The sequence below is a fragment of the Periplaneta americana genome, chromosome 6 (assembly GCF_040183065.1).
Source record: "Periplaneta americana isolate PAMFEO1 chromosome 6, P.americana_PAMFEO1_priV1, whole genome shotgun sequence".
NCBI lineage: Eukaryota > Metazoa > Arthropoda > Insecta > Blattodea > Blattidae > Periplaneta > Periplaneta americana.
Window position 1 is genome coordinate 139567622 of NC_091122.1, and position 26126 is coordinate 139593747.

The window sequence follows — 26126 nt, forward strand, 5'->3', positions numbered from 1 at the left end:
TAAAAATCTTAAGTGGTCAACATAATATTTCTCCAGTACAACATATAGTGATGATACTAAGAATATATGTTGACATAACCGTTAATACCAACAAAATGTTAGAAAATAAGACTTAAGGCAAATTGATCATTTTACTGTATTATGACTTGTAATTCCACCCAAGCACAACTCCGTAATATCAAATGAAAACTTAAAAATTTTTTTTCAATAGCTTTTCAGAAACTAAAAATTGTAAAAAAGAAGTGACTTAAGCCCCACTGACCATGCACCAAAGAATTATGAAAAAAAAAAAAATAATAAAATAAAAACTTTACTTTATACGATAATCTTTAGACTCCTGCGGCTCAGTTAAAAGTGCTTCTAGGAGGTCCAAATTTTTGTGTGAAATGTTGGCTCCATAATGCAACTTTTGCGAACCCTTAAATTTTTTATTTACGAAAAAAATTCTTTTTCGGCCCTTTTCAATACTCCCTAATGTACATCTGTTATCCAGCAGTACATCTCACTTGCCGATATGTGTCAGAGGAAGAACAATTTTATTGTTTGTATACAATTTAAGTCTGATTAGTGTAATATTATGTAGCTAGTAAGTGATGTATACAATGGAGGGGGAAAGGAACTGGCCACCCTAACTCATTATCTCCTGGCTTAGTTGCCTCATAAGTGGTGTCTTGTTGGTATCACTTGTGAGGTTCAGACAGTTGACTAAACAACTGCCAATATCGCATCCTAATGTCTTCCAGAACAGTTTTCAACCATCATGGTACCAGTCATGTCTGCCCTGCATTAATTTTGTTACTAAATTATGCTACTTTACTTAATTTTCGTTACGTTGTAAGTTAAATTCAACAATGTGGGTATATGCAAAGAAGCTAGGACCACCAAAAAAGTGCAATTGCAATTCAGTGTACCTTTGTAATGTGGTGAAAGTTTTAAAATGTGGAAAATTAAGTATTAGAAAAGCTTCAGAAGAATTTGGGGTCCCTTAAACGACAATTAATGATAAATTAAGCTATCAGAAAATAATTTCACCTTTAAGAAAATAATAAAATATTTCCTTGGCAGAGTGAATAGAAAAATAGAAAAGGACTTGTATGAGAAGAACTTTCTCTAAACAAGTGGGAGAGGGTGATACTTTTTTTTATATAACCTGTCACAGACATAGACGAAGGGCAGGTACTTCAAAATGTGATGCAACAAAATGTGCGACATGGGAAATATACATTCTTTAATACTGAGAACTACGATGTTGAATAAGTCATTTACGATCTTGTTACAATTATATTGTCATAAATATCGAAACACTGTTTAAAAACTTTTTTAAACCTTCAATCAGTGATCATTTTCACACATTCAGTTATATGTAACTGATTTAATGATGAAATAATGTGTGTTGGATTCACTCCTCCTATTGAAATGACACTGATCAACAATAAAAAAAAACTTGAAGTTGAAAACAATAGAGGATATTTACATTCGGTAGACAGCATTCTAAAATTAAATCGGTTTTTTGCTAGAATGTAACCTTTTCTAGTTAACACTAGAAAACTGAATATTTTTATCGGATCCACCCCATGTTACAGTACTTGATCTTTTTCAGCACTTAAGCCAACAGCTGAAGTGGAAGTTACTGAGAACAACAGGTTTCTACAGAATGTTACTACTTCTACAAGAAAATATTTTGCATTCCGTAAGTGAATTAGAGAAACTGTTATGGAAACATCAGACATTTGAAATTTATGGTAGCATAACAATATACTAAATGTTTGTTTAGCATTATTAAAGTCTCAGTCCATTGATATAGTACAAGCAGAGATGAAACAAACTGTCGATTTCCGACTACAAAAATAAATCAGACACACCTATCATAATACATTATATAGTTTAATTTTTTATTTCTCTCCTCAACTTTACCAGCTCCCAGCACTGTGTTACTGCTTTTGTTGAAGCAACCATGTATGGGAAATCCAACTGGAGTAATTTTTTAGATCTTACAGTATCCTATTGCAATGGCATCAATATTACGATGTAAAGTACTCAGCAATGAAGAGAACTGATGACAAGGCATTAGTCCACGAAATAAATTATCGAGCTTCATACATATTTTCGGATGTCTATCATTATGACAAATTTTGCAAGAATTAAGGGGAACAATTTCATTTCACAAGGAATAGTTCTGTGGTCAAAACATGATAACTCCAAAAAATCTGTTTTGGGATACAAGCAGTTTTATTTTCACTTTTCTCACACAAATCATAATTCTAGTTTACATACAAATGTGATTGAAAATAAAATGAGATTAAATGGAGATATCACAGGTACACCAAATGAAAGAGAACTGTTTTTTTTTACATAGTGCTGCACTTTTAGCTAAAAAAAACGCCATTTTTGGAATTATCTTGTTCTGATCAAACACACAGACTTCATTTTAGTCTCATGCATCAAGTTTTTATTTTCTATACACTTGTAAGTTTCTGTAACTGATTTATTTATATTAATGTATACATCAAAAGTTCGTCAAGAAACAAATACTAACAATACACTTCACTATTTACATGTGCAATGAAATAATATTTATTTATAAAAAATATCACTATTATCTGCTCCCAAAAACAGTTACAAATTAAGTTAAGTAGGTAGTCTACAGTGTATACAATATTAAGAAACAGAAGCTTCAGTCCATAAGAATTGTTATATATTTGGAGTGTAAGTTTAAAAAATGTGCCAAACAGGGATTTCGTTGAGATATGTAACAAAGTGCACTCCATAGGTGTATTGCAGACAAAGAGTAGCAAAGTTATAAAAATTATATGGATATGAGATACGTTCAGAAAGCAGACAACTGACACTGTATACATACACATAAAAGAATAATTAGAAAAACTTTGCACAAACTATGTTCAATTATTCTTTTTTCACTTTCCTTTTTTCAAGAATAATTTATTTGAAACAAATTGTTTTATAAATATTTTAAATGTAATGATCCAGTAAAGTTTCCAGCCAGCAACTCTTGAAATACACTATCTTGAAGCGTCAGTAAGTACCTTTTGAACGTATCCTGTGTGCAGAAACATCTCACAAATATTAATTTGTGGAAATTATTTTTTTTTTTTGCATATATTTCGATCCACTAAAACTGTAATAAAGATTTCCGTCTGCATTCACATCTATCATAATATATATCTTTTCCTATCAATTGTCATATGCATATACAGTATGTTCAAATATCTGTTAAATGACACGTAAGATATATATTAATACAAAAAAAAGTCTATGCACATCCATTTCCTATAACAATGTAGCATTTATCTCCGTATCTAACATTAATATTATTAGATAAATGTATTTTTTCAATACAACAGTACTTCTTTCCTAGTTTCAGTGGAGATTCATGAATAAAATCGTGTGTGTGTGTTACTATTGTATATATCTAGCATACAGTTCAACAATTCATTTTGAATCATTTTAGAGGTCCCCTTAAAAGTCTTCTTTTTTTTTTTTCATTCAATTGTCTAATTACCGTATACTAAAAACAAAATTCACAACTCCCAAGAAAACACCCGAATTTTCTGAGGTTTTGCTTTCATCACACTCTCTTATAGCGAGTTCAAATGTGTCACAAAATTTCATACACTGAGTTTTCTGCTCCATCATGGTAGGCATGACTCAATAATGTTGCAATATTCACGCCAACTCAAGGCATTAAGATTGAAAACAATACTCAATATGTTTTTTACTAACACAGTAACACATTCCCACTATATTTCATGAACTGCTGACAGCGGCAGAAGACACTGGGGGTGGAGAAGAAGGCATTCCAACTCATAACCACACACTCAGTTATTAACATATCCTTTCTATCATAACCACACACTCAGCTATTATCATATCCTTTCTACTGAACTCCTTATTGGTTGTATGTGTTAGGTCTGTATTTGAAGTAGGCCTCATGAATCGTTTTAGGGTTTTCAAACTTCTAGAAGTAAAAACTTTCAATCAACTGTCCACTCAATTCATCTTGGTTTAGAATCATGACAATCACGCAGGTAAATGGTAGTGAAATACAATCCTACCACTTGAACAGTTAAATTTGCACTGCCTAATATGTCAGTAGCCTAAACAAATGATATCTAGCAATGCTACCTCACCCAATTTATGCACTTTTCATGGCACTGCTTCATTCTAGTAACTACTGAATATACTAAGTACTGCAGTTGAATCGCTGATTGCAAAAAATCCTAAGTCACATTTTGGTTGAAAATGTGATGAGCATTGTAAAGGCTACTTCGCACGTAGATGCATCAGTCTCAACAGAAAAATAACCGAAGTGACAATTAAGTACTCTGAAGCATAAGGCATCAAATTGTGTTGAGCATAAAAACACCCGAAATGCAGGATTACAATTGAAGGGTACATGGGAAAAACGAACAATGTCACATTTCCATTAAGGGTGAGATAGTGATCTATTTCAGTATATTATTGCAAAATTTATTGATGTTTCTACTTGAAATGAAGGGAATGATGAGTGTATCTGTGATTTTAATTCTCCTTGACCACTTTTGATAAAAATAACACTAACATTTGTATTAATACAGTGAATTAGATAATGACATCACCCTTAACAGCATTGTAACATTGTTAATTTTTCCCGTGTACCCTTCAATTGTTTTTGCACTCAACAGGCAGTAGTTAGCTCTACTGGAGAAGCTCACTAGTGTGTATTCCAAAAAAAGGGCAAAACATACTTCGGAATATAGAAGAAATATTGCTTAAAAGGCCAGAATTCATAGTGAAGAACATATTAACTACAGTGGCAAGAAAGTTTCTAAAAAAGTGACTTGTGAAGGCTGCAAATCCATTTTTAAACATTGCAAGATTTGAGCATGACCAAGTATTACAAGGTACTGGTATAACATGTGCCAGTGATATAAGACAAGTTGTAGCAAAAATAGTGAAACATAGAAAACCACAGCTATGTTAGAAAGAATGTGGTGGGACATATATAATATGTGTAAAACGTAATCTCAATATTGTATTATGCATATCTTAAGAGTCTGGAAGAGAAAAATAATGATGTGTCAATGTTCAGTTGCTAGTAAAAAAAAAAATATAAACAAAGAAATGTGCAAAATATTACAACATACAAAGTGTAGTTAGTGTAATGCAAATGCTCACCAACTTGTTTTCAAAGGTTTAAATAAAGCTTATTTAAGATTTGTAGTGTCTGAAGCCATTTTATAGGCCTACATCAAATATAATTATGAGATGATTACAAAAACAATCTAAATTCACGTCTTAAAATAATTTTTTAGCAAATTTGTAATTAAATTTTGAATCTGAACCACTGGGATATGATCAAGAAAAAGGAATTCTATAATCACTTACATAAGTTCATAACTATTTATAGCAATCCATTAATCCAATATGATGTTTTTTTTTCATGTTTTCACGAAATCTGTATTTCGTGACTTAGGGTGTTTTTTTGCAATCAACAATTCAGTTGAGATCATTTCCTATGTTCTGGTAGACTAAATGAAAATGTGAAAACTGTGCACTTTGAGCGAGAAAAAGAAATATTTTATTCTCAAGAGAACAATCAATGTGACGTAACTCATTAATACACAAAAGCAGCCATCGCTGCCTACTTCTGATGAACAAAAAATAGCAACTTGTTAGCCACCGATGTAGTTCAGTCGGCTAAGGTGCTTGCCTGTCGAGCTCGGGCGCAGGTTCAATTCCCACTTGGGTTTTTTCCAAGGTTTTCCCCAACCATAAGGCAAATGTCAGGTAATCTATGGCGAATCCTTGGCCTCATCTCGCCAAATACCATCTCGCTATCACCAACTTCGATGCTAGATAACCGAATAGTTGATAAAGCATCATCAAATAACCAAGTTGAAAAAAAATCGTTACGCTTTGAAAAGAATATAATTACTGTTCTAATCAAGATACAGAAGTTTACAAAATACTCAGTGTTTATAGAACTTATAAAGTAGGCACTGGAATTGACTCTATAATATTAATATTTAAATAAAAAAAGTTCATTATTATGTAAAATTTTAACTCAGCTAATGAATAGTTGAATATCAATCAAGAAGTTTGATATTATTTAGTTCATTAAGTGAGGAAAATTGTCGTTTTACATTCAAAGATCACAAAAACAACACATTTTCGTTATAATATACCGTATAATTTTATACAGTTACGTAACATGGAATGGAATAAATAATTAAACAACTTTTTCCCGTAACATTCTTCCTAGCCATTGACATAACATAGGAGTTAGCAGCTCGACTCATGCTCCAAGACTGTGTTCCGGCATGAGTTCGAATTCCTCTTGGACTGATTAATTATTTGGTTTGGTTCCCCCTTTCCCCACCCCCGAGGTTTTCCTCAATTGTAAATCGAATGTTAGGTAATCTCATATGCAGATATACAGAGTGAACCGTAAGTAATGTCATTAATTTCAAGGGGTTATTCTTTGAGATAATTCAAACAAAAAAGTTTAATACAATTTTGCTCGTTTTGACTTACCTTTCAAGATAAAAATGGTTTTATATGAAACATTTCATAGCATGTTTTGGGGAAGCCATTGATTTAATTTCCAATATTCTCAGTCAATTCAAGAGAACAGTGTATTATGATACTAAATGATTAAAAAATTGTTCTTTAGATGTGCAGAAATTTGATCCGAACAAATGTAACTTTTCGTTCTAAAAAGGAAATTAAAAGTGTCACATTTGTTCGGATCAAATTTCTGCACATTTAAAGGATAAAACTAAAATTCTTTCAGTAATTTATTATCATAATACACTGCTCTCTTAAATTGACTGAGCATATCGGGAATTAAATCAATGGTTTACCCAAAAAAAATTGGAAATATTTCATATAAACCAATTTTTATCTCAAAAAGGAAGCAAAAATGTATTAAGTTTTTTTGTTTGAAATATTTCAAAGAACAACCCCCTGAAATTAATGACATTACTTTCGGTATATATATAATCTTTTTAATTATGGTTTATTTAACAATGCTTGCAACTGCTGAGGTTATATCAGCGTCGCCGGTGTGTAGGAATTTGTCTGTAGGAGTTATTTTACATGCCAGTAAATCTGCTGACATGAGCCTGTCGCATTTAAGCACACTTAGACCTGGGCCGGGATCGAACCCGCAACCTCAAGCACTATATTATATATACAGAGTGGAAGTGAAATAACTCTGCAGCTTTGCAGAGCGAATTGTTCATATTGAGTATAACGAAAATAGTCTAATACCATATCAGTGGGAAAGTTTATAGTTTTCGAAAAAAAGAAATAGTTGTTGTTGTTTTCTAATGCCAGGCATTTGACAATAAAGTCATTTGACCTCTTGCACTCCAATATTTTTCAAAGATATTGTCATGGTTAGCCACTGACGCACAGATTTGAAGAAATAGTGTACATAGTAAAATCAGTGTTCATGGAAGTGCTAGTTAAAATATTGTAAATAGTAATCTCAGTGTTTGTCAAAGTGCTGGTGTTAGTAATACGTATAAAAGGACCAAAGAACAAAGTGCTGACACTAGTAAAGTTTAACAGGATTAATAACTGTGCCACGACAGTATCTACAATTCACCTGGATTGGCTCACCAAGCGAGTACCCATGAGCCACCCTTGTGAAGGGGGTCCTACACAGGAGGCCTTTGCCTAACATGGGACATCATGGCTATATCATTAATTACTTCATTCATTACCCAGTACAGAGATATTCATCGCTGTCTGCTAACTGGTCCGTGACACAGCATAATTCCAACATTTTGCAATCGGGGTCAATAACGACTGACGAAATTGTTGACAGGGAGAAATTTTTAATTTGGTCGAGAAAAATCCAGGCCGAAGCAGTCGCTTGATTTTGCAATACATAGCTTTTTGTTTACATCTCACTTTGGATGAGTTCAATGTCTCCATGCAGAATCTTGGGCATTGCAGCAAGTTTAAAGTTTCAATGCAATTATTTAATTAAGCATACACTTAATCTCAAAACGTATAAGATTATTTGTTTATTTTCATGTAATCTATCTCTCCTTTCAATACGCAGGGTTATATCGCTTCCAACCTGTATATATATTTTTTACTTTTTGCTCTTGAACGCACAGGAGGGGGGGGGGTCTAATATGCGAGCAAATACAGTGATTATAACCCATGTAGGCCTACCTATAACATTCCCAAATAAACTGAATTGTTGATACTGATCATAAACAAAATCCGTTCAATAGTTTAGAAGAAATTATTACATACAGACACTTTTCTGGTATCAGGTATAGCTGAAATCATATACTTCTGCGAATATTTCGAAAGAGAATTTTTGCAGCATCACAGTACTATTTATGCATATTTGATATAATGAAAAGGTAAAGAGGAAATATAGAAAACGAAGTACATTTTTAATACCAATGTTAAAAATTCTCGAATTTTACTCTAGACCATAAGTAATACCAAAGAGATTTCGTTTGGGTATATGGTATAGGCTGGATTTGATATTTATCTTAAGACAATAACATTAAGTGATGATTAAGGTAAGTAAAAAATATAAATAAAAAAACTTAATAAACTTACATATTAAAACAATGGCAGGAGTTTTAATATTCTGAAGTGTACTATCAGGTCACTTTCAGTAAAATCTCCAGGGTGAAGAAATTGGGAAGGGAGATTAAGAAATTCTGTTGCTACAATGTTACAAAGTGATAAATATTTTGACTGTTTAACAAATATATTTGAGAAATGCAACTCTGTAATTCATATAAATAATTTGAAAACAAATTAACAAACGAATGAATGAATACAAACAGCCAACTCACTTAGACATATTACTGAACCATTCTACTGAAGCCAATTAAACTCGCAATGTAATGCTTCAATTATCTTTGGTCACAAGTAACTTATATTGGCGTTCATAATATATCAACCAACATAACAATAACATGTGTAATTTAAGTTAGAGAAGTACCTTAATTACGAGCTTCAGTATCACTTAATACTGCATGACAGATGTTATTGGGAGATTCATAGTCTTTCGAAAAGAATACTGAATGGTATTTTAAAATACACCCTGACTACTTCCCTATCACCATTTCACATTTTTTGTGAATTTATTAACATCAATAAATAATTATGTATAAATTAAATTTGTAGATAAGCTTGTAAAATGTCATTTGACGTTATTTATGTGTAGTTTCTTCACCTTTCGGAAAGCATTCAATTTGGTTAACATAGAAAATTTTAGTACAAAATTGTTTGATTTTTATACAAAGAAATGGACTGGTAACCATTTAAGTTTGCTCCTCCTATCCCTGCTCCAGCAATGAGGCCGTTGCTTCCAGGTATCAGTTTATTCTTGCCTGAAGGTGTAGCAATGACAATTTCTATTTCCTGGAAGTCTCGGAATCGCTGTACATCTTTGTCTTTACGCACAAGTGTATCTGGAAGCTTACGGACACGTATGATTTGATTAGCACTGATGCCCAACTCTTCACAACATACTCTTAACAACCTAGAATATGAGAGTTCAGTCCTTGGAATTTCCACTTCAATAAAGTCTGGATCAATGGAATTGGCTATGCGAACTTTCAACACCAATTCTGAAAAGAAATGGAAAAAAAAAGGTGATTCAATTAATCCATATGAATTTTATCAGGGCTTTTAGAAATAAAAAAATTTCTAGTATATATACCATTAGGTTTAAGGGAAGACTCCACTGAAAATCATGAAAATTTTTCCAAATTTTTTTTAGCTATTTCACTTATTCAGAATTTATATTTTCATACCCCAAATGGATTCAGCTCAATTCTGATTACAAATACTCGTATGTTTACACTTTTTTAAATTAAGGCTGGAAGGGGGCGTGGAATTTAAAGAGCTGTCAAAATTGTTTTTCATCGAAGAATTCTTTTTTAAAATTTCTGATTACAAATCTAGTAACTCCCTGAAGTTACTAGATGAATGTAGCGGAGGAGAATATTAATTTACATACATATTCATTTTATTTTCAAATCTATTTTTCTGTGTTCACTTTTGTTGATTCAACACCAACTTTCTTATGCCAAATATTAATCAATCTGGATGAAATTTTTACTGCAAGTATTTATGAGGTAGCTACATGTTTCTATGCATTTATTTTGTGAGAAATGCTGCTAGTTTATTCTTAAGAAAAATATTAATAAAATAAACTAGCAGCATTAAGAAAAATATTAATAAAATAAACTAGCAGCATTTCTCACAAAATAAATGCATAGAAACATGCAGCTACCTCATAAATACTTGCTGTAAAAATTTCATCCAGATTGATTAATATTTGGCATAACAAAGTTGGTGTTGAATCAACAAAAATGAACACAGAAAAATAGATTTGAAAATAAAATGAATATTTATGTAAATTAATATTCTCCTCCGCTACATTCATCTAGTTACTAGATTTGTAATCAGAAATTTTAAAAAAGAATTCTTCGATGAAAAACAATTTTGACAGATCTTTAAATTCCACGCCCCCTTCCAGCCTTAATTTAAAAAGTGTAAACATACGAGTATTTGTAATCAGAATTGAGCTGAATCCATTTGGGGTATGAAAATATAAATTCTGAATAAGTGAAATAGCTAAAAAAATTTGGAAAAATTTTCATGATTTTCAGTGGAGTCTTCCCTTAAAGCACTATGTCAGTGTGTCATATTTTCAAACCAATTATTTCACACTATTCAAAGCCAACAAAAACATTTCAATGTTCATTAAAATAAACTACAACTCGTAAACGACGATTTTATGTAAACTACATTTTCGGTTATCAGGGATACTGAAAACGTGCATTTCCCCAAAAATCTAGAAATCGATTTTTTTGCAGTATTGTAATGCATTCTCTGTTGTGTCTATAATAAGAAAATAAAATGGAATAAAAAGAGAAAGGAAGGACCAAAGCAGAAAAGAAATAAGAAGAGAGAGAGAGAGAAAGGAAGAAAAAAATTAAGGAAGAATAAAAGACAGAGAAAAGGATAAAATAAATAAATATATATATGATATATATTTGTCAGCCATTCAATTACATGTAATGATGGACGTCACATTATTGTATATGGTGCCATCATTACAATCTCTTACATTTCCACTTGCTTAACAATAATTTACTGACTAATTACATCACCACTTACTAACATTAAGCATCTTATTCTAATCTAACTTGTCCTACATTATTTTTCTTACTCACTGTTAGGACATTATTTCTAATATTCTCTCTTACTTAACTCTGTCCATAGCCTTGTCTACCTTCGTCTAACCATTTTTTAATTATTACTATGATATACCATAATAAAATATATTTCATGTCCAGTAATACCTTCATGTAATGAGGTCCTCCTACTACAAAATCAGTTCCACTCTACATTCGTTTTTGACATTTCCATATCGACCACTCTTTAATTTCAATTTCATTACCTAAAAATGCTATTCCGTCATTTGTAAACTACGTTACATACTCTCTACTTCATTCTAACTAACTACACTCCGTTTCATTCTTCCAATCCTCCCATTTATTTATCGGCCATTCTTTCCCTTATTAATAAACATTTTCATTAAGTGTGTCTTCATCCTTGTACAATAAGATAATTACTAGCTCAGATTCTTCCACTAATTCATTTACCACCCATTCACGCATCATTGTTTGTACTTCCTTGCTCATTACCTACCTTGTATTGTGATTACTACCCTACCTTATCTGTTCCACCATACTTCCCATCTATTTTCCCTATATCTAACGTTTCCCTATTTTACCAGACTCCTCATTGCTTTTTCCTTCACTATAATTTGTTTCTATGTCTGTCTTACTAATTCTTGTCTATGCAGATGACGTGAATATGTTACGAGAAAATCCACAAACGATTAGGGAAAACACGGAAATTTTACTTGAAGCAAGTAAAGTGATAGGTTTGGAAGTAAATCCAGAAAAGACAAAGTATATGATTATGTCTCGTGACCAGCATATTGTACGAAATGGAAACATAAAAATTGGAGATTTATCCTTCAAAGAGGTGAAAAAATTCAAATATCTTGGAGCAACAGTAACAAATAAAATGACACTCGGGAGGAAATTAAACGCAGAATAAATATGGGAAATGTCTGTTATTATTCGGTTGAGAAGCTTTTGTCATCTAGTCTGCTGTCAAAAAATCTGAAAGTTGGAATTTATAAAACAGTTATATTACCGGTTGTACTGTATGGTTATGAAACTTGGACTCTCACCTTGAGAGAGAACAGAGATTAAGGTGTTTGAGAATAAGGTTCTTAGGAAAATATTTGGGGCTACCACCATTAATAATAATAATAATAATAATAATAATAATAATAATTATTATTATTATTATTATTATTATTATTAAAAACTAGATTTTTTTACTCAACATTGTTACATATCGTGTGCATCATTTCCAGATAAATTGATTCACAGATATTGAATATGAAAAAAAAAATCAGTCCAATAGTTTGAGAGAAGTCACTGTACTGTACACAGACAGCCATGCAGACAGGATGCTTGGACATTTTTTCGGTAGTCTTGCTAGTAATACTGACAAAGTGTACTTCGCAAATATCTCCAAATGAATTTTTTTTGTAGTGCACGTATCTAAATACTTTATCTTTGTGCTCAACATTAAGAAAAATGATGCTGCTAAAAGTTATACGGTGAAAAATGAAATAGTCTTGCATAGTCATGAAAAGGAAGTTACCAGCATTCTAAACAACGTGAATTATTTACACAGCAATTTTAATTTTGAAACAATACTTCTGTAATACATCAAACATCACTGAAGAACACCATTATCAGGAAAGAATATAAATAAACCTGAAAACTTACCGTCATTCTGGGCTGAAATTCCAGTTTGCGGTGTTGTTTTCATGGCTGGACTTGTGACTGGAGTAGAGTTTGTATGCGACATATCTGTGTTTCTCCTTACGGATGATGATGATGATGATGATCCCAAATCCACTCTACCATTCAGCGGCTGATGTTTTAAATAATATGGAGTGATAGGAAGATTTGGATTAGAATCTGATGTACCTGTTGTCCCTCCAGGTTCCATTCCTAAGAGTTTACGAACTTCGGAATTACCACATAATGATGCTGGTGTCTCTCCTTTTGCTGTAACTGTTGTTGTGTCTGCCCCATTTGCAAGCAACAAACTCACAATAGCTTTATGACCTCGTTTTGCTGCCCAATGCAATGGTGTCCTATATCAGACATAATACTGTAAATACAATTTTATTTTTCACTGAAGCATTGAGTTTTAAGCCTTTAGACGAATGTATCAGTATTGAAATTATTTTGACTACAAACGGTTCTTCAATTAAAAAAAATCTTAAAATGGACCTACAGTTACTAAAATAAAATTTTTATTTATTAATTTTTTTTATTTTTACAATTGCGTTACCAATGAAAGACAGGATGTATTCACAAACTTGGCTTTCAGTCTAGCCATATGTACTGTAAACAAAAGGCAAATTGAGTGGCGACACCAATTTCGCACAGGAAAAAGGGTGGAAAGTTGCTGTGAAAGTAGTGACCAGTAGAAAGGTTGAATCGCATGCCTAACATGGAAGCTTTATGGTATGTTTATAGATAGAAGGCGAGTTTTCGTAAGGTCCAGTATCAGTGATAGGTTAGGTTTGGTTAGTTCGGTTTTCGGTATACCTTGCACATACGTGTTTTGGTAGTTAGGTGAGTGTGAATAGATACATATACGCCTTCCTTTGGTAACGCAAATGTAAACAATTACCAAGTCTTTAATAATCTATTTAAATTGTATCATCAAATTACTATGATTACAAAATTAAATTAAAAAAATACAGTAACTTCAGACTTTTGTGGGAACGACTTCAGAATACTGCGTATATCATTATTGCTTTATTAAATTATTTATGTTTGGTCCAGGGGACATATCTATTATATGTAATTATTTATTTATCTACCCTTGTGCCATTAATAAAAAAGATGTTTTAATTGTTTTTAATTTGTACAGTCTTTGTACATAAGTACTCACACGGTACTGGTATTCTGAAGTATAGCGCTTTTGTGAATATTTACAAATCTCAGAAATTCTAATCAGACCTAAATATTATCTCATTTTGAAACACATGAATTCGGTAATTCGATAGAAAACTTTGGTCATTATGGCGGACATCAGTGATATCAAAGATGTGATAGATTAGGTATGGTTTGGTTTGTTGAGGTTTTTGGTATGCCTTGCATGTACGTTTTTAGTAGACACATCAAAACCTTCAACAAATCAAACCTAACCTATCACTGATCCTCGATGATGTCCGCCATATTGACCAAAGATTTCTACCGAATTATCAAGAATTCTGGTACATTGATAGTAGTATCACCCTGGCTACAAAATTTAGCTACGTCTGTAATCCTTTGAACTACCTTAAGCTCACCAAATTTTAAACATTTCCAAATAGTAGGCTAATTATTTACTAGGACATACGAATTTTGAAGAATAGGTCTACATTAATGTGGAAATCTCCTTATCCATCTATCTCAGGCCCTTTAGAACTGACACATGTCCAAAAAAGAACACTTTAGATATAGATTTCAATAGAAGTTTTAAATATGAAGGTTGTTTCAATATTGCCATAAGGTAACGCCACGACAACATTTTCATTTATCAATACACATACATAAATAAGCGGTTCTATAAATAAAGCATGAGAATTCGACCATTACTTCTTGTATTCCTAAAGATTAATCTGTACAGATGTGCCTAACTACATATTCAACATTGTAAGCAAGTAATATCATCAAAACAAAGTTCCTTAATTTCAAACTTTATGAAACATAACCAATAAAAATCATCAATACATAAATATTACCATCCATTAATATCATGCTTCGCATTAACATTGACTCCTTTATTTATTAATTCTTCCACTCCTTCTACATCACCGATACAAGATGCTTCTCTCAAATTTTCTTCCAATGCTTTACTTCGATCCATTTCTTTCAGGCATAAACAATAACATCAGCTAAATTAAATAGTTGAAATGTCAATCCCCTCTTCCACTGTGCTAAGCAGAAGCCAGTGTTGCCAGATTGCATAAGATCAAGTTTAGTACCAACCTCTGAATATAGTTGAACGCTAAGCAAAATATTATTTCGAATAATTTGGAATAAATTGGATCGGTGTCGGTTAGAGTTCCCGAGTAGCTCAGTGGTAGAGCGTTGGTACGTTAAACCAAAGGTCCCGGGATCGATACCCGGCTCCGGAACAATTTTTCCCTCGAAATTATTCAAATCAACTTTACAGGGAGTTATACCTGAAATCTTGATTTGCAAAATATTATTTCATTTGGTATTCTCCGAGCCCCTACAGCCGAGGCTGCGCAGAAGTTTAGAGTAGGGACAAATTGAAGCTTGCGTCTGCCGCCATGCTTTGGGAGAAGCACCGGCTAGCAGACGGCTGCACTATACAATGCTGAATGTTTAATATGTATGTTTGGTGTCTCTTATAAATCAATCTGAATGGATAAATGAAAAAAAAAAATCTTATTAACATTTAAAGCGACCACGTTAAAGACATAATCAAGCTTAGTTACCGTTAGTTTGACATGAAACGAAAGAAAACTGTAACAATCTGATACCGTAACTAAAGATGTTGTATAGTTATTTGACAACAGAAATACAAATGCATATTGTAGTAATAGTTCAGATGAAAAGAAAATTATTAGTATTAACTATTATTAACAAAACACTGCCTGTATAAGACGTTACTTTGATGTGGACGAGAAATGAACAATTTCGCTTCCATATCACATAATATAGACCTACACCTGTAAAATAGAAACATGTACCTAATGTTTTAGTTTGAAATTTAAGTAGGTCTACCGTGCAATACCTCATTATCACAGCTGTAGTATGAAATAAACGTCACATGCATGAATTAGTCAATTAGTCATATACGGTAACAGAACTCATGCCTAGTGTACAGAACATCTTGCCTATTGATTTATTGTTATTATTATTATTATTATTATTATTATTATTATTATTATTATTATTATTATTATTATTGACTTCGTTAAATATTGTCTTACAACATTTTAATGTAAAGTCGTGTTGTACTGGTAACCTTAAGCTGTGTGCTAACATCTGCTCTTTATGTAGTACTTTCTTCTATTTGGTTATTTAATGATGCTGTACCAACTACTAGATTATTTAGCATCGATGGAATTGATGATAGCGAGATGATATTTGGCGAGACGAGGCCAAGGATCCGCCACAGATTACCTGATATTCACCTTACGGTTGGGGATATAAGAAAAAACCCAACCAGGAAATCAGCGGGTATCGAACCCATGACCGAGCGCGACTCCAGACCGACAGTCCTTAGCCCACTGAGCTACGTCAGTAGGTCTTGATGTACTTTTATGGTCAGTTTAATAAGTTTAAAATATGATTCTCGGGAGGAATCTGGGATCCATTTTCTAAAATATGTTCCTATAAGTGTAGAAATATTGTACAAGTGTTCTACTTCTGGAGCACATTGTTTTCACACGATGTAAGAGTGGGTGGTAATATGCCATTGAACTGTCAACATCTGTATAATCGCTCTTTCACTTAAGCGGCATATTTCTATAATCTCAGATGATGGGATGACAAGACTCCAATTATTCTTTCGTTAAAAAAATAAAAGATTTTGTTTACTGCTGGTAGGCTACGTACCATAAATTGAGTTTTTAGGTTTATTACACCATATTTTTCTTAATTATTTAACAACTAAGCCAGCAATGAACACAATCACATTTTGACAATATTGTGTCATTGAGAATGATGTAAGAATAAGGGAATTGCAATCAATGTCTGCAGTAGAAGAGTCATATCGCCTCTGATTCTCAAAACACTGAGGATTATTATTACAGTGCGTTAGGTGTTTGGAAAATACCATTGGGTATAATTATAGACATTTTTAGCGGACATCCCTCTCTTTGTAACATAATTTAAATAAATTATTTACGTATTTTCTAACGTATATAAAATAACATAAGTAAAAATATTCCATGTATTCGGTCATAGGAAATAGAAATAAACTAATGTCTATTTATGAGCAATATAAGGCGTTTGTATTTAAAACAATGCTTAGTTACAATATTTAGATTTACTTCTGTTATTTTATATTATACGTTGGAAAATACGTAAATAAGTTTAGCTATATTACAGTGAAGGAGGAAATCCACTAAGAAAACGCCTATATACTCAATTGTATTTTCTAAACTCCGAATGCTTTATAGAAACAATCATTCGTGCTCCCCAAACATGGCGTCGCGCGAACCTGCGCGAGAGGTTTCAAATTTGTACACGACACCAGCGCCAATTGTGTGTCTAGATATATAACTACAACGTCTTTGGTATTCTCTATCAATTCTAAAACATTGTTGTTGATGATAACGATGATGATGTCGAAAATTGTAATTAATAGCGATAACACAGTGGCGTCACTCACATCCCCGCAGATCCCGCGTTGCGGGGGGCCCCGAGGCCAGGGGGAGGGGGGGGCGAAAACAAATACCAGTGTTCCAGTATCATGACTCAAGAAAGACTTCGTGCTCTCACTGTATTAAGTATTGAATGTGAAAAGGCCCAAAGACTTAATCTATATGATTTGAGTCATTTGCTTCTCAAAAGGTCAGAAGGAAAAAGCGCTTGTTGAACTAAGCTTCACATTAAATTTATTTATTTGTTATTGTGTTTATTATAGCCTTAATAAAACAGTAGTTATAGCATTTAAATTTTTTTCAGTTCTGTTCACTTAATTTTATTAAAAAATGGAATATTTTGCTATGCTAAATTATTTTATTCCAATTAGATGTAAACAATAAAAATTATGACAATATGAAAAAAAAATGGCAGTACAGAAAGGGGTCCAGATTCTCATTTTTGCTGGGTGGGGGCAGCTATAAAAAGTTACGCCACTGCGATAACAGGATTTGAATGCATAGTGCAATTATTTTTCAACTGAAACACAATAACCTATGAAAATATATTTTATTTTGGTCTTAATTGGTCCACGAAAACGGTTTGTTATTGTTTGTTATGTTTTATTTAACGACGCTCACAGCTGCCGAGGTTATATCAGCGCCGCCAGTGTGCCGGAATTTTGTCCCGCAGGAGTCCTTTTACATGCTACTAAATCTAGTGACATGAGCTTGTCGCATTTAAGCACACTTAAATGCCATCGATCTGAGCTGGGATCGAACCCGCAACCTCGAGCACAGAAGGCCTGCACTATACCGCCTGTGCCACTCAGGACGACTGCAAACTATAGTTAAAACTTAATCATAATCTAGTCTAAATTTATTTAGTAGATGCTTAGGTGTCAGCCATTCAGTTAATTTTAACCTTACTTGGTGCAATAAGATCAGCGTTTACTTCAGCATGCTTATTTCTTTGTCAGGTGTCATCAGTCTTACGTAGAGGTGTTTTTTTTCTCTCTTGTACGGGGAAGAGACCCGAAGGCTTAAACTGCAGCCTGAGGCTTATTGTGCTTATCACTTCTATTCTGTGAATGATTGGATAGCCGAACGTTCGCGCTCTTGTGCAAGTACAGCATGCCGCACAGTGAACTTAACACGGACTATGGTATGGATGACGATATGTGAATTAATGATGGCGAAATGAGGTCGAGGTCTCCAGCGCAACTGAAACATTCGTCATACGTGGGATCAAGTTTTGTATCCCTGTGTCGTATGTACAAAGAACTGATGCTACTGAACTGAATACTCAAATTCTATCAACTGATTGCTGATTGGTTAATTTTAGTTCACATAACGAGGGTGCACTGACGTGAAAACTAATTTGTAAGCTCTCGCCTAACATGAACAATCTACCACCCGTCTTATGCTAAGATAGACTTTTTCAAACAAACTTCGGTTCCAGGAAATTATGCAAAATCTTCCCTCCCCTTTGCAGACAAATTTGGAATGAACTTGCAAGAATAATTTGTCTTTAAGAGGATTGTTTTACATTTTAAATAGCATTTTTGTATTATGTTTTTTTTACTTTTTTTTTTTTTTTTTTTGCATTTTTAGTTAACTTACTGGTATTTTTATTTTAAATAGCTATACGAAAAATACTAAAAAGCGCCTTTTAGGCACAAGCAAAGTTTTTAGTAATTTATAGGAGTTTATGGTTCATTTAGGCATTTTAAGTCCTACAGAAATTTAGTGAGTGATTCTGTGTAGCCTACATAAAACATAGAGATATAATATGCGTATAGGACGTAGCAAACAATAGGCACAGAAGAGAAGAGAAGAGAAGAGAAGAGAAGAGAAGAGAAGAGAAGAGAAGAGAAGAGAAGAGAAGAGAAGAGAAGAGAAGAGAAGAGAAGAGAAGAGAAGAGAAGAGAAGAGAAGAGAAGAGAAGAGAAGGACGTCATTTCAGTTTTTGAGGAGAGGACAAATTTTTTAGGGAATCCTTACAGAGTACGGTATATCACGCAGCATATTCATTCTGTATTTCCTCTAAAATGAAACATTTTCTATATCGTAAACTGGGGTAAATTTGACAATAGAACAAAAAAGAAAATGGATTTAAACCATGATATGAGATGCAGTGAATATATTTTTCAAGTTCGTTAGATTTGTATCCATTTCTTAGGTGTATTTTTAAAAATATAATTTTAAGTTACAAATAGGGCTGTTTTTTTGTTTTATGTTCAAGTTTATCCCACTTTACAGTACATTTCCATTTTCCACACTTAGGCCTAATTTTAACCTATCCTACTTATACGATACGTAATTTACATGTATTTGCTGTTAATATGATGTAGGTGCAAACAAATGAACGCGCACAATTTTATTGATGAAGAAAATATTTTACTTTTATTTGCAATAGATAACAATCGTAATGTAGCAGAGGGTATAACGCCTTGGTTTCATTTGAGTAAAGCCATTAAGTAGCTTATCTTTTATTTCTTAAGCGTTTATAAAAATAGAATATTATAATGTTAAAAGTAACTACAGTTCTCATATTTTTTCTTTAATAATACTATTCTATTTTTTAAATCTTAAACTAAGATGGAGCAATTCCCCTCCCCTTACACACACAAATACACCTGTAAAAGAAGAGGATGAAAATGGGACATGTTGGTTGAATAAAATCTGTAATGTTGGGTGAAACAGCAGAACTCCGGAAGAGTCCTCCGGTCTTGTCCACTGCAAGTTCCAGTCAGCGCTGGTGATAGGATCCGAGATTTCGGAATAAGCTCGCAGTCTAGCTGAGCTACCGAAAGAATTAATGGTTATAGAACAGTGGTATTCAATCTATGGTACTAGTACTCCCAAGTGTAGGTACGGGGTACACAGGAATACGCATCCCACTGATTAGGTATGTAAAAATGCTGACATATTTATTTTATTATAGGTACTTGTTGATAATTATTGCAGTTCATACCATATACATTCTTTTACAATATTAACTCTTGTTTTTCCTTCCTTCAATAACATTTTACATAATCTGAAAGTTAGAATTTATAAAACAGTTATATTACCGGTTGTTCTTTATGGTTGTGAAACTTGGACTCTCACTTTGAGAGAGGAACATAGGTTAAGGGTGTTTGAGAATAAGGTGCTTAGGAAAATATTTGGGGCTAAGAGGGATGAAGTTACAGGAGAATGGAGAAAGTTACACAACACAGAACTGCACGCATTGTATTCTTCACCTGACATAATTAGGAACATTAAATCCAGACGTTTGAGATGGGCAGGGCATGTAGCACGTATGAGCGAATCCAGAAATGCATATAGAGTGTTAGTTGGGAGGCCGGAGGGAAAAATACCTTTAGGGAGGCCGAGACGTAGATGGGAAGATAATATTAAAATGGATTTGAGGGAGGTGGGATATGATGACAGAGAATGGATTAATCTTGCTCAGGATAGGGACCAATGGCGGGCTTATGTGAGGGCGGAAATGAACCTCCGGGTTCCTTAAAAGCCAATAAGTAATAATAATAATAATAATAATAATAATAATAATAATAATAATAATAAACCTTCTCGGAAACCAACCGGTCGGTGCTGGGAAGCACGAGCGAAGATTATGATTTTATTGCAGTTCTGTTTAATGTTTTGTAAAAGTCCTTATGTTAACTAATTACTAGCCATCAGATAAATAATAATAATAATAATAATAATAATAATAATAATAATAATAATAATAATAATAATAATTTAGTTTGCATACATCAATCATAGTCTATCCGCAATTGTAATACAGTTTGGGGATAGGAAGGTAAACAAAATGTATATTAGAGGTACGCTAGCAAAAAAGATCGAATAGGCCTACCACTGTTGTAGAAAACCTGAGGGACGGGAGAGCATGAATGAATCTTCGGATTCAATAAGGAAAAGTAAACTTCTCCGAGGAGCCTGAAGTTATTATTGCTTGTTAGTAAAAAAATATATAATGAATTTAATTTAATTTCTCACTGTATCGCCTTAAATTATTCCAAAAAATAGCCGTAGCCGGAGAGTACGACACTTCCATAGAGAAGAGGGGCCTTTCACAGGCTGCTGCTTGGAGTCGTCAGCTGCATAGGCCGGCTGGGGTGAGAGTTCGTTTTGGAGAAATCGAAACTGGTCAATAAGTGTGGCAGTCTGTTCCTCTTGATTCCTTGGCTCTCCGAGAGAGGCGCTGCCTGTCGGGGCGAACCCTTCAGATGCTAGTCGCGCTGTGTACTTAATAATCAATGATTCAAGAGAGGCAAACAATCCCACGCATTTTTGCTTCTGTCGCCTTCTTCTTGCTCAAAGTAAACAACGTGGCCACTAGAGATGAAAAGTGACACCTCAACTCACCATACTATATTATGTTCGATTGTCATTAATGAAAGAAAGACTAGTAAAAACTAGATTAACGATTTACAAAGCAGCGATTCGCGAACTCGCCGCGTTTATTATATGACAACCATATTTAGCTAGTCGGCGAACGACGATTATATGCAATGGAGGGGGAAAGGAACTGGCCACCCTACCCCGTTATCTCGTGGCCTAGTTGCCTCATGAATGATGCCTTATTGGTGTCATTTATGGGGTTCAAACCTGTCTTCGGACAGTTGACTAAACAACAACATATTCAAGCAGGAAAGACACCGTCTATTGTCATTCTTATTAATTCATTCATAGTGTTGTGCCCAAGGGCAGGTTTTATAATGGCCATTATTTGAGTGCGTTTGGTAAGCAGGCGAGTTACTCTTGTGACGCTATTGAATTCCGCGATAAGCAGGTACAAGTAACATAAACAAGATGCAATCATTAGGATTAATTGTTCCGCTGCTTTTAAGCTATCTGCCTATGAATCACATGTCGAGATGTTTCTGTAGTCTACTGTCTACTGTCCGTTACTCAGGAGAAGACGAGCGGAAAGAATGTGACCTTCTTGACTATCGCTGTTGATTATTATAAACATCGCTCAGATAAGCATCCCAGTAGCCAGGTTATTACTCGTGCAGGAAACATGAGTAACAATGAGTATGGAAATTAAAGATACGTTGAACAGAAGGAGACCTAATGTTTCCGCTTACTGCAGTACAAATATTGCATGTGTTGTCATACGTTATCTGTTCACATCCCTTCCTCCTCAGTCCGCTCTCGTCTTCTCCTGAGTCACCGACAGTAACTGAATCCTTCTCCATATCTGACCTGCAGTCATATCCGTGTAATGGACGTAAAAAAATACTAGTGCAACTCCAATCAATAGCAATAAAATGATGGATGGCTAATAATGGCAGATGATAAAGAAGCAAGGGAGTTTGTCCTTTCTTTGTAGAATTATGGTGCGAGAAATTATAATGTACACATACATTGATGACCAAGCGGCCAAAATTTAGCCTAGGTAGTTCATCTGAGAAAATTAAATTATTTCATTTCTGATTATGTATTTACATATTCAAGAACGCCGGAAGCACAGCTGAAAAAAGCATATTTTTCTGCAGACATTAAGATAAAACAAGAACAAACTGTATAGAACATATAACGCAATTTTTGTATTTTCTTTTTTAAACTTCACAACCACAATCTTACAAAAGTTAATGTATGTGTACCGGTATTTATTTACTCTATAACATCAAATTTGTTGTAAATGATTTAAAATATATATTAATAAAACTGTTGACACTTGAATGTATTCCTCCCACTTTGCTTCAAATCAAACCTTAATCGTCAAGAATTCTGGTTCATACTATTTCTAAAATTATTAACAACTATTTAAAGTAATTATATAATACTGTTGTGTATTTTGACCGCTACATTTTGCTGGACTACCTTTGACATCACAACAAGCGTGCACCTTCCTGTCATCGAGATTATTTAGTTATTTACGAATATTCAATTTTGTTCACCATTTTCCAATATGTCTCCAATTGTCTTTTGAGCTCCAGCAGGTCTGAGATGTGAATTTGATGTTCAGACTTCTAAACATCTCTTCAAAACTTTTAAATTTGATTTGCATAAAGACTTTCTACTGTTAAAACTATACGTTTGTTGTCACCAACAATCTAGTCCCTTCTTAGGTGATAATAATATGCATTCCTCTATTATTTGAACACACATGACTAGGAACCTACGAGTATATTGATGAACTCGCGTTGTAACGCAACTTGAACTACACTTCTCATTGACTTGTCACCGAACTCTTGCTGAGCTATTGGGATAGAGTTGGAACAAGGACTCGGTGCTCAAAGTTACAATGTTCCACTTCTCCACGCCGTGCTTTACAATTCTAAACTGTCAGAACAGATTCGTGAACAGCAATCCTCGACATCAGTCCTGAAGTAATAAGTCTGGACACAGTTTCCCTGTTTATTCATATTTCCCTTAAATTCAAACGTTTCCATGTCGACAAAGCAGGGAGGTAATGTTTATCCCAGTATAGGCCCTATGGATCTTTTCATAAATTTCTCGTAAAAAACAGTAAACATTCAATCCAACGCGAATTAAATTGCAGGAAGATGCCAAGCTCCCTCTGACCATTTTGGAAAATATTATGTCACAACTCTCCACTCCAGTATCTTCAACTCAGCAAAAACCTCGGGTTTTCTGTGGGAAAAAAATGTAATATGTTTCGATTGAATTACTACTAGACTCTGAGAAGCGTCCAGTTGTTAGGAGTAGAGAATTTTTCAACCATCTGTGCACGCTTTTAGTTGTAAACATTTCGTCTTTTTCACAATTTCTTTCCTTTCAACAAACAAGCGAATGACACTATAAAATGCTTTCACTTTGTTTCGCGTTGCGAACATAGTATTAATGAATATATTTTTATTTCTGACTTGTTTATTCCTACAATTTACGCTTTCAGGATTTGTGACACATACAGTCAACTCCGGATATAGTGAACCTCTGCGGATTTGCATATTTCGTTCACTATATCCGAGATTCACTAAATTCGAAGTGTCTCTTCCCTAACCTTAAATGATAGGAATGAATAAAATTGTGAACAAGTAAATAAAATACTATACAGCAATTAAAATATTTCATTTATGTGGAATGGATTACACTGTATACTGTTACTCACAGCTGATATACTTACACTATGCTGTCGACCCACGTCCGCTTGCGAAATACCACATTCAATGTCGCTTATAACATTCACCTTATATTCCAAAGAAAACACTTTACGCTTCGTCATTTTTATACAGTACATTCACTGTTCGAACACTAGAAACAGACGATCAGGTAGACATGACAAACGCTGTTACAGTGTGACTGCGTACTCAGCCTTGGAATTTCCTGGGTCACATAATGGATACTGGAAGGGGATTGATGGAGTTTGAAAGCCATTGGAATCTTACCTTCATTTATGCTCTTGACATAATGTCCGTCCCCTTTTAATAAAAGAAGGCAATTTCATTTCCGTCACAATGAAAATGTTTGAGAACAAAAGGCAACCATTTAACGCTGGAGGATTAGAAATAACAGTAGAGTATTGTGCCTGAGAACAGAATGGCAACCCTTAGACGGTGGAGTGAGGCAAGGTCGTCACGCGTTACCTGGATTTACAGTACAGCTCACTGTCTAGGAATCACTAATCCTACCTTTGTCCTTTGACTAAAGGAGTAAGAAATTTAGAATATTCTCAACACATTCTTTCAATTTTATACAAGAAGGTCCGACTCCAAATTACAGTAGAATTTGTCAGGATACAACTCTTTTAACTTCAATTTTTAAGGTTCACTATAACCGAAGCGAGGGTTCACTATAAACGGAAATATTAATGTACTTTTTAATGTATGTGATCGGGACCAAAGATTTAAGTTCACTATATCCAGAGTTGACTGTATTTCTTCTTCATAACCAGAGTTAGGAAGTTTCTTCTCTAAAACCTATTGCAATATGTATATAACTATCCTTTTCAAATGTGCGAAATATACACAAAACATGCACTAACATATCTATATATAGTAATGTAGCCATGAAAACTTAAATTCATTGATGAAAAATAGAGGCGTTTGACTCCATATCTTAAATAAGGGATGAATTACAATTTGCCACCATTGTGTGACAGATAATTTTCTGGAAAATCTTCACCTGTTGTCTCTCAAGATACTTTAGTATTAACAGCCGTTGGACACCTTCACTTCTGTCACACTTTTTTTGCTAGCATGATAGCAGTTTCTTATGTTTCACGGTATTAACAGTCTATGTTGAAGCACCTGAAAAGTCGGCCTAGTTGGCGCAGTTGGTATAGCGCTGGCTTTCTATGCCCGAGGTTGCGGGTTCGATCCTGGGTCAAGTCGATGACATTTAAGTGAGCTTAAATGCGACAGGCTCATGTCAGTAGATTTACTGGCATTTAAAAGAACTCCTGCTGGACAAAATTCCGGCACACCGGCGACGCTGATATAACCTTGGCAGTTGCAAGCGTCGTTAAATAAAACATAACATTTAACCACCTGAAATCTTTTTCTAACCTAACATTTCATCACATGCCTTACAATATGAAACTCTGCCATCTGTACTAATATGTTCATTATAAAATTCACTTTGTAAACTTTTAAGCTTTCGTGCATTACTTGATTTCACTTTCGGTATTTTTAACACTGTTCCCGTCACTATTCAC

General features: G+C 33.8%; 1 protein-coding gene across 1 annotated transcript; it reads right to left on the reverse strand.

Annotated features, from left to right (window-relative positions):
• Positions 1 to 2464: 2464 nt before the first annotated feature.
• LOC138701813 (ankyrin repeat domain-containing protein 40-like) lies at positions 2465 to 15099 on the reverse strand. Its single transcript, XM_069829087.1, has 3 exons — positions 14888 to 15099; positions 12870 to 13243; positions 2465 to 9614 (listed from the first exon to the last, which is right to left on the reverse strand). Exons 1-3 carry the CDS (start codon positions 15010 to 15012, stop codon positions 9256 to 9258), a joined length of 858 nt encoding a protein of 285 aa, XP_069685188.1. The 5' UTR covers positions 15013 to 15099; the 3' UTR covers positions 2465 to 9255.
• Between the last annotated feature and the right edge of the window lie 11027 nt (positions 15100 to 26126).

What these genes read in the sequence shown, in the direction of transcription:
- LOC138701813 (XM_069829087.1), bottom strand. Translation starts at nt 15,012, where the DNA reads ATGGATCGAAGTAAAGCATTGGAAGAAAATTTGAGAGAAGCATCTTGT. An exon ending in AAGCATGATATTAATGGATG is followed by an intron (nt 13,244 to 14,887) that starts GTAATATTTATG and finishes TGTCTGATATAG; the next exon opens with GACACCATTGCATTGGGCAG. An exon ending in AATTTCAGCCCAGAATGACG is followed by an intron (nt 9,615 to 12,869) that starts GTAAGTTTTCAG and finishes ATTTCTTTTCAG; the next exon opens with AATTGGTGTTGAAAGTTCGC.